This window comes from Helianthus annuus, chromosome 14 (assembly GCF_002127325.2).
Source record: "Helianthus annuus cultivar XRQ/B chromosome 14, HanXRQr2.0-SUNRISE, whole genome shotgun sequence".
NCBI lineage: Eukaryota > Viridiplantae > Streptophyta > Magnoliopsida > Asterales > Asteraceae > Helianthus > Helianthus annuus.
Genome location: NC_035446.2, coordinates 152,873,833 through 152,882,938, shown reverse-complemented (window position 1 = coordinate 152,882,938; position 9,106 = coordinate 152,873,833). Strand labels below are relative to the sequence as shown.

Genomic DNA, 9,106 nt, shown 5'->3' with positions numbered 1-9,106 from the left:
TATTTTACTTGAAATGTCGTTTTGAATATCATGACAGTCAAAATTTGATGGGTGTTATTATAATTGTACTTTAAGTCTTTAACAACTCTATAATTTATATTTATATATTTATGTGAGCGATTTATTTAATCAGCAGCTTCATCCCCAAGTTATTCTTTTATTCTCGTAGTTAAATCGACCATTTATGTTAGTTGGTTTGACTATAACTAAACAAAAGTAATATAATTAACTTTTTTGGTAAATATTTTCTTCTTAAAATCATAGATATTTTTAAAACATAGATAGTTTCAACTAACCGGGGACTTTAAAGCTTTTTTCAATAAGACTGCTTAAGAGCGAGTTGATGTAACACTTGCGCTACTTATCCTCTCACCTGCCCACTCAAAAAAATCTCCCGTCTTGAAACCGAACCGACTTCCCCTCTCTCTTCTCTCCTCCTCACACTCGTTCTTTCCGTTCATCCCTAGGACCTCCCCCTCTAAAAAGGGAGGCACCTAATGCCTAAAAACTCCTTATCAAGATAATCTTACTTTTATAACTCGGTTGCAAAAACCGACACTATTTGTGTGTCAAATAGGATTCCCATCAAAGAGTGTCCGGTTTTTACTCCCGCTCATATTTATTATTATAACTGCACACTATTTGTGTGTACGTAATAGTGTTTTGATTGTTTGTTTATTTATCTCTTAAGACATGAACACGTTTTGCAAAGGGCAATAACAAGACTAATTTACAAAATTATTTTTGACGAAAATGTTGTACAAATGAAGAGTCTTGATGTATTAGAATTACTAAATACTTTAAATTTAACATGAGATCCTATCAAGCCTATGTTGAACAATATTTGATTTCATATGTCTTCTCATGTCCATTGAAGTTTGAAGGCATTCTCTAGCATACCTTAAAGCATCAAGTACATCTTTCACATTACCATTTGATATTGGACAATCTTTATTCTCTTCTTTCATCGTCGAATTGACCGCGACTAATGCCATGGAGTTGTCACATATATCATCATCATGTTCATCATTTCTAGTTGACGTAATCGATTTCTCTTCGACCTTAATCAATGCCATAGAGTTATCAACATTATGATATGTACCTTGATCACGTTCTACATTATCATCGTTGTCACGCATAACAAAGGATCTTGACCTGGTCAACGACAGATTAAAAGTGAGAAAAATATAAACAACATTTTTGCAACAAACAAATGAAATTTGAATAGTTAACATTAAAATGAATGTCTTGATAATCATATTTTAAATTCAAGAAACATACCCATTATTGTCTTTTTTCTGTAGATCATATTCATCACCATCTTTTTGACTGGACTGATCAGGTTGAGATTTAGAAGATGAAACAGATGAAATCTCACTTTTTTCAGAAATACTTGAAGAATATTCATCTGCTGAAACATATGATATGTTCAAAGAATCAAGCTTTTTCATCAAGAATCTCAGCCTCTTTTCAGCTTTGTTTCTTGACCTGATCTCCATTTTCAACTGCTTCTCTAGCTCAATCAACTGCAATATTCAATCAATGCATGTATATTAAGAAACTCAAATTCAATATCTAAAAGTTACAGACTCGCGGATGTCACTTTCCGTAAAAAAACCAAAAACAAATATGTGAGCTACTTTTCTGCAAAACAGACAGACAATATTGGTTGGTATGAGACGTCAGATGAAATTAACCACACACATTTCAGATGTGGAAAACATAAGTTTATCTTATTTTTGGGATCAATATATATTATTTAAACACACAAATTAGAGGAAACACAAAACCTTTTTGGTAATTAGTTCAGATTCATCATTAGCAGCCTTGGAAGCTGCTCTTTCAGCAAGCAGTCTACCTCTTAAACACTCTACAGTCCTCAAACCTTCAGCTCCTTCCATTATTTTGTCTCTGAAATAAAAAAACACATCAAGTTTTGCTCATATCTTATATGAGAGAGAAAGATAGGACCCACCTCCATTTTGATGTTAAAGAATCATTTGTCATCATTGATTCTCACCTCTTGTTTTTCACCTTTTTTTTGGGAGTTTTTTTTCTTGAAGTTTACACTTCAAATTCCTTGTATTTCATAAGAGCTTAAAGTTAAAACAACACAGAAGTTGCAGGGAATTTTATATATTTTTATTTCAACTTTATATAATTTTACTAGAGACAATAATATTGGTGTCGGTGTGTCTTATAGTTTGGCTCTATCTTTTAATACCAAAAGTTACGAAGTATTTATTAAGTTTCTGATATTCTGTTAGAACTAATTAAACGTTTACAAAACACTTAGAAGTTAGAAGATACTTAATTTTAATTTATTTTTCACAATCAAGTAATTTAAAATAACAAATGATGTAGTTTTTCATATCGATATAAATTTATATACGCAAATGTAGTAATATACACACTTTTATATATAAGTATATATAAATTGTTAAATTTTTTATTACAAGATTAAACACAACTTACAAAGTTTATTTAGTTTGTTTAAAAGAAAAAAAAAAATAAAACTAAAAGGGGCTCACACCAACCTTCGTAAGTTCGTTTGTTATCACTCTATCACCTACCACATAGTGGCGTCACGACCTCAAATGTGGGTTCACTAAGTGTGTATAGAATTCATGGGAGGCTTTGATGGTGTGCGGGGAGGACTTCCGCATAAGGCCCACGATTTCGAGGGGCATGCGATTTAAAAAAAATCCGATATGTATATGTTATTTTTTTTTTTAAATAGTAAACACATACCACTTTCAATATATGCCCATTTACAAATCATTTTTTATGGTTTAGAATTTAGCCCACTTGGAATTAGGTTTATTGAACCCAGTACTAATTTGTTTTTTTTTTTTTTAATAATAACAAAACATAATGGAAGGGCATATTTTTTCAAGCTCGAACAGGGTATGTGAATTCTCAGAGACGTCTCTGATAGAATTAGGGGTTAATTTTATTGTTGTCGTGGTCATTTTAGTATAATTATATTTATTTAAAACCAAAGGAAAAAAATAAACATTAATATTGAGTTAAGAGGTATAAAGTACACATACGTTCATTACTAATTTTATTTACTCTTTAAATCACCCAATTAAACTTTTAAAATATGATTAAAATATGCCCCAGTAAATTTCTGATATTCTGACTGACCCCTTAGAGGGGAGGTCCACTTTACGCCCGGCGGACATCCTTGTGTTTGGATGGGAAGGGGGGAAACACGCGTGTGTAGATCTAACTGGAGTCTCCCCCCTTGTCGGGCTCAAGGACAAGGGCTTTGTCGTAGGGCAAGCGGTGCTCAAGGCAGAGGCGAGCAAAGTGGCAAAACATGAGAAAGCCTGCTTGGAGAATCAACATGTGTTTGTCCCGTTTGCGTTTGATACCTTTGGTGGTCTCGCTCCTGACGCTGTGCGACTTTTGAATCGGGTTCAAAAAGTCGTTAATAGTAATTTTTCGTCGCTAAGGGTTTCAAACTTTGTATTTAGTAGAATTGGTTTTTCTATTCAAAAGGGGGTGGCGGCGCAACTTGTTGCCCGACTACCTGCCATTGCTTTGTAATTGCCCTTTTTCGTGTGGAATGATAACGGTGTTGTCTTTAATAAAAAAAAAAAAAAACAAATCAATATAAAAGCGTTCAACACCATAATTCATTTCCACTTGGAATTCTAAAACCTACACATTCTATACATACGCTTGATTTAATTATACGCAATAATATATGCATCAACGTTCAAAAACAAAGAATAATAATCATTGTCTAGAAGAAGTGCCTTAGAAGTCAGAATAGAAGCACACACACTATCATAACATATGTGCCCTGCAATTTTATTATTTAAAAGGTCATTTTACCACCCATTTATTTTGAAAATAAAGCATCGATCTATATCCCCTACACTTTAGTGAAAACATACACATACCCATGCCACCTCCTTTATATCAGTCTATTCCAATTTCTTAGTTATATATCATATCATATCATGGAATTGTTAACTCCAATCATAGTTATGATTATAACTAAAACTCATTGTTGTTTTGGCTGCTTTGTCTTATCATCTTTATTATAAGTATTTAACCAAACTTTAGGTTTAATAAATCATGCAAAAGAGAGTTTTAACTTGTTTTTTTTAATGGGAAGTTCACATGAACTAAAACTTTGTTTGTTCTTACCTTATTATTAGTATCACTGTATCAGCCTTTTTTTAAATGTGTTTCCAAGTGTGTATGTATGTTTGTAATCAACTAATCATGTATCATGTATGAAGTATGTATAGTAGCAGGGACGAATTTAAGAGAAATGATGATATATAGGAGTCAACCGTCCAAGCCCATGAACTTGAAATTTATTTATTTAACGAGCCAATACGGCCCATTCTCACGAATCCAAGATGGAAGCTTCAAGCCCATCATGGTGGGCGGAAGAAACACTAGGTAATAAAGTAACAAAGGCTGGAGTGGTTGGGAAAAACTTGGTGTTGCTTGTGACTCAAGTTTGACTCCCACTCTCCCCATTATTTTCTGCGGCATTCAGGTGAAGGGCGAATACGGGTGGCGCCGGTTCGTCTTGGATGAGAGGCGCGAGGTTTTACCGATTATTCCACTGTCGTGCCTTCGAGCGGGTGGAGGTCGGGTTTCCGCGCATCTGGGAGAGCCAAGGGGCTGGCGGAGGTCGAGTAGTCGACCTTGGCCACAACGCGCCCGGTGTCATGGTGGTTGGCACGTCGTTTCTTGTCGTTCAAAAAAAAGTAACAAAGATGGTAGTTTTTGTTTTTCCTTTTTTGTTGGTTGCATTTTGTTTGTAAACTATTGGAATGGAATTCTCGTATGCGTTGCGTCGGAAACTCATTATCGGTTTATCATGGTATTATTAATATGGTACTGACACTCGACATAGCAACCGATAGAGCAAACTCAAAAATAAAATCGTGATATACTGAAAATGATATCGACACATGTTTTACCTCTATCAGAAACTTTAAATAAAAGAAAACTATTTACGATTGAAAATATCACATCTACTTAATGGTATATAAAAGAAGGTGGACTAAAATTTGATGGGTAGAAAAGGAAGGTGGGCCGAGAAATATTTTGGGTTTGCTTGGAAGTTGGGTTCCAAAAAATAAGAAGAAACAGCAAAAAGAACCAGAAAAGGAAAGGAGGGAAACTTGTCTTCTTTGGTTTATCTTTAAAATTTACGTGTAGAGAGTTGTAAAAAAAAGCTATCTAAATCATTCCTCTGTTCGATTCTCTACAAGAAAAGAAAATAAATATAGAGATAATACCGTGAATCTCTAAATACAAAGATTTATTACTGTTGGAGTATCTGAAAGAGAAAAAATAATAGAAAATAAAATAAAAATGTATAATTTTATTAAACAGAGATAGATATGAAAAACCGAATGTCATTGCTTTTCAAATATAAACTAGTACTTAGGACCCTTACGTTGCACTGGGACCATTAAATCAAACAAAAAAGTAAAGGTAAAAACGTTGAAATACACACACGCTTTACAGTATATTAATTCACAAAATTAGACCAAAACGTTAACCACATAAAAGAATAACTAACTCGATTTAGGAACCATGTGTTGCGACGTGACTATTAAACCTAAATAAATAGACGTAAAGATGCCGAAACACACACGCACGTTGAATTAAATACCAAATATAAACTTGAATTTTTGTAAATGATTTAACATAGACATCAAAGGCGAATAATGAAATGTATTTATAAAATTAATTGAAATTGTATTTTTTTTTTAAATTATGATATGATCACCCACTTTAATTATAAAAAAAAGAGTTAATTGCCAAAATCGTCCCTGAGGTTTGGGCAGGTTTGCCATTTTCGTCCAAAATGACACTTTTGTACTAAATTGCCCCCAACCTTTGTAACTTTTTGCCATTTTCGTCCAAACAACTAACTTAGTTTATTTTTTCTGTTAAGTTGAGGATATTTGGATGAAAATGGCAAATATAAAACCACAAGGACGATTTTGGCAATTTACTCAAACCCTTTTAAATTTCTTTTATTTAATTAATTTTGTTACATATATAATAAAAAAGAATATACATGCAATTTTTATATGAAAAAAATAATAGCTTTGTCACATGATTTTTATAAATTTTCATCCAACCACTAACTAAATTAATTTTTCTATTAAGGCGAAAGATATTTATAAACTAAGACATAAATTAATTTCTAATTTTTTATACAGATCAGTTTTATAAAAGTAAAATCTACTTAAACCTCTAAATTTTATAAAACTAAAATGCTGATGACCTTATTGAAAAAGTTCAAATAAAAAAAATCTTATCATATGTACCAAGTTTGTAATTTATCTTCTACTCTTTTAAATTCGCTCCTAAGGATAAACAGAAGCCAATGCCCCCCTCCCTCTATCAAACAACGTATCGTTACCAAATCTTAAAATTACCCACCAAATTGTAATTATAATGCTATGAACCAAAAATTTCTTTACTCAAGCCACTCAGAATAAGTATTAGTTAGTTACCCTCATAATCTTAATTAAATAAATATTTTATTTCTACCAACATATTTCCTAGGTGCTCAACACATTTAAAAAATATGTAACGGTTTACAATTTTTTTCTATCTCTACAACTGATAAATACTAAAAGTTGTAATCGATTGTTATGTTGCACACCAATGACGTTTTCTCTTTATAAAACTGATTTATATAAATAAGCTGTAAATTAATTTCTGTCTTAATTTATAAAATTTAAAACATCCTTCACCTTAACAGAAAAAATAAACTGAGTTAGTGATTTGGATGAAAATTTATAAAAATTATGTGACAAAACTATTAATTTTTTTTCTAAAACTCCATGTATATTCTTTTTTATTATATATGTAACAAAAATAATTAAATAAAAGAAATTAAAAAGGGTTTGAGTAAATTGCCAAAATCGTCCCCGTGGTTTTATATTTGTCAGTTTCATCCAAATATCCTCAACTTAACAGAAAAAATAAACTAAGTTAGCGGTTTGGATGAAAATGGCAAAAAGTTACAAACGTTGAAGGCAATTTGGTACAAAAGTGTCATTTTAGACGAAAATGGCAAACATGCCCAAACCTCAGAAACGATTTTGGCAATTAACTCTAAAAAAACAAAAACTCCTGCATTATCAAAATGTACCATGTTTTAAAAAATATGTAAAAAAATAATAGTAAAATGACCTCACATTCTTATTTTGTTTAACTGTTCCCAATTCACAAATGTTAGACCTTGTACCTTGTTTTTTTTAAACGGTCAACTAAATCGCCAGATAAGCATCCTGAGGCGTACTCAATCGAGCAAATGCATACCCGAGCCATCAAGCCACCAGTTCCGGGGAAAACCCGTCGCCCGAAGGCCCACTACTGTAAAACCCGGTTTGGCTCGGTTTCGAACTGGCGACCTCCAGAGAGGCCTAGTTCTAAACTTCATTGCCACCACCAAATGTCCTTCAAAGTGATGCTAGTGGGAGTTGAACTTAGGACCTCAAAGAGAGAAACTAAATAACTAACCACTAGACCAACTTGTCAGGACCCTTTATACCTTGTGTTGATTAAGTTGTGCACCAATCATGAGAAGACACGTACTTGACACTGTAGCTACATTCTACGCTAATTGTTATCTAGCTTTCTTGCTAACTTTGTTTATATGGAGCCGTTATAAAAAATAAAAGAATTCCCAGGAAAAAAAAACCCAAAAAAAAGAAAAAAAAAACCGTAAACAATAACGTACAAGAGATTTAGCCCAAGGTATCACTACTAATTGCACAAATTTAAAGCTGCTGTATTATAGCGTCGCAACCTTTTTTACAATTAGGGTAAATTACTTTTTAAGTCCCGGTGTTTTATAGGTTTTAACTAATTGAGTACAAAAGCAAAAAGTTTAACGACCTGAGTCCCCATAAGCATTTTCTTTAACCATTTGAGTCTAAATTTCTAACCCAGTTAGAATTTTGTTGTTAAGTTTTATTAAATGACCAAATTACCCCTATAAAACACATAAAACACAGGGACTCAAAAAGAAAAAGAATATAATAATAATAATAATTATTATTATTATTATTATTATTATTATTATTATTGTTATATCATCATCATCATTTAAAAATCATATCATCATCTTCACCAAATGGATCAACAAACCCAAACATCTTTTTAACCCTATTCAACTCAAATTCCAATTTCCATAACAACCTCACTATCATCTTCATAACCAAACAATGCATTCGATGCAGTAGCATCTAAAAAGCCAATCTTATTATGTTTATAAGATACTTTCTTGAAGACACAACCGAGATCCTGAGAATGCTGCAGGGTCTTTCCGCTGCTTTGGAGATGCATTCACTAAAAAACGTATCGAAAAGTTTTCAGAAAGTGGTCATTTAGTAGGGGTTTATAGAACCGACATTGTTCGTGTTGGTGGTTGCCTGTGAATAATAATCATCTTCTCCGAATTCATTAATAATGGAGAGGTTTAGTTTCATGTGTTAGAAAGTCTGGAAGTTTATGTGATGTTATGCAGTATGCAGTTGATGGTTTGAACCTTGAAAGTAAATAAGTTGACTTATGGTGATTCAAGTCAAACTTGTAAAGTCTTGTATTAGATGGTTATAAACATAATAAAATTGGCTTTTTAGATGCTACTGCATTGAATGTGTTGTTTGGTTATGAAGATGATAGTGAGGTTGTTATGGAAATTGGAATTTGAGTTGAATATGGTTGAAAAGATGTGTGGGTTTGTTGATCCATTTGGTGAAGATGATGATATGATCTTTAAATGATGATAATAATAATAATAATAATAATAATAATAATAATAATAATAATAATTATTATTATTATTATAATTATAATTATATATTCTTTTTCTTTTTAAGTCCATGTGTTTTATAGGGGTAATTTGATCATTTAACAAAACTTAACAAAAAAATTCTAATTTGGTTAGAAATTTAGACTCAAATGGTTAAAGAAAATGCTTATAGGTATTCAGGTTGGTAAGGGTTAGAAATTTAGACTCGTATGGTTGAAGAAAATGCTTATGGGTATTCAGGTTGTTAAACTTTTTGCTTTTATTAGACTCAACTAGTTAAAACCT

The 9,106-nt window shown here is 32.1% G+C and overlaps 1 protein-coding gene across 1 annotated transcript; it reads right to left on the bottom strand.

Moving 5' to 3' along the window:
• Nucleotides 1-756: 756 nt before the first annotated feature.
• LOC110906103 lies at nt 757-2,120 on the bottom strand. Its single transcript, XM_022151397.2, has 4 exons — nt 1,976-2,120; nt 1,791-1,911; nt 1,282-1,526; nt 757-1,155 (listed from the first exon to the last, which is right to left on the bottom strand). Exons 1-4 carry the CDS (start codon nt 2,008-2,010, stop codon nt 807-809), a joined length of 750 nt encoding a protein of 249 aa, XP_022007089.1. The 5' UTR covers nt 2,011-2,120; the 3' UTR covers nt 757-806.
• Nucleotides 2,121-9,106: the final 6,986 nt, after the last annotated feature.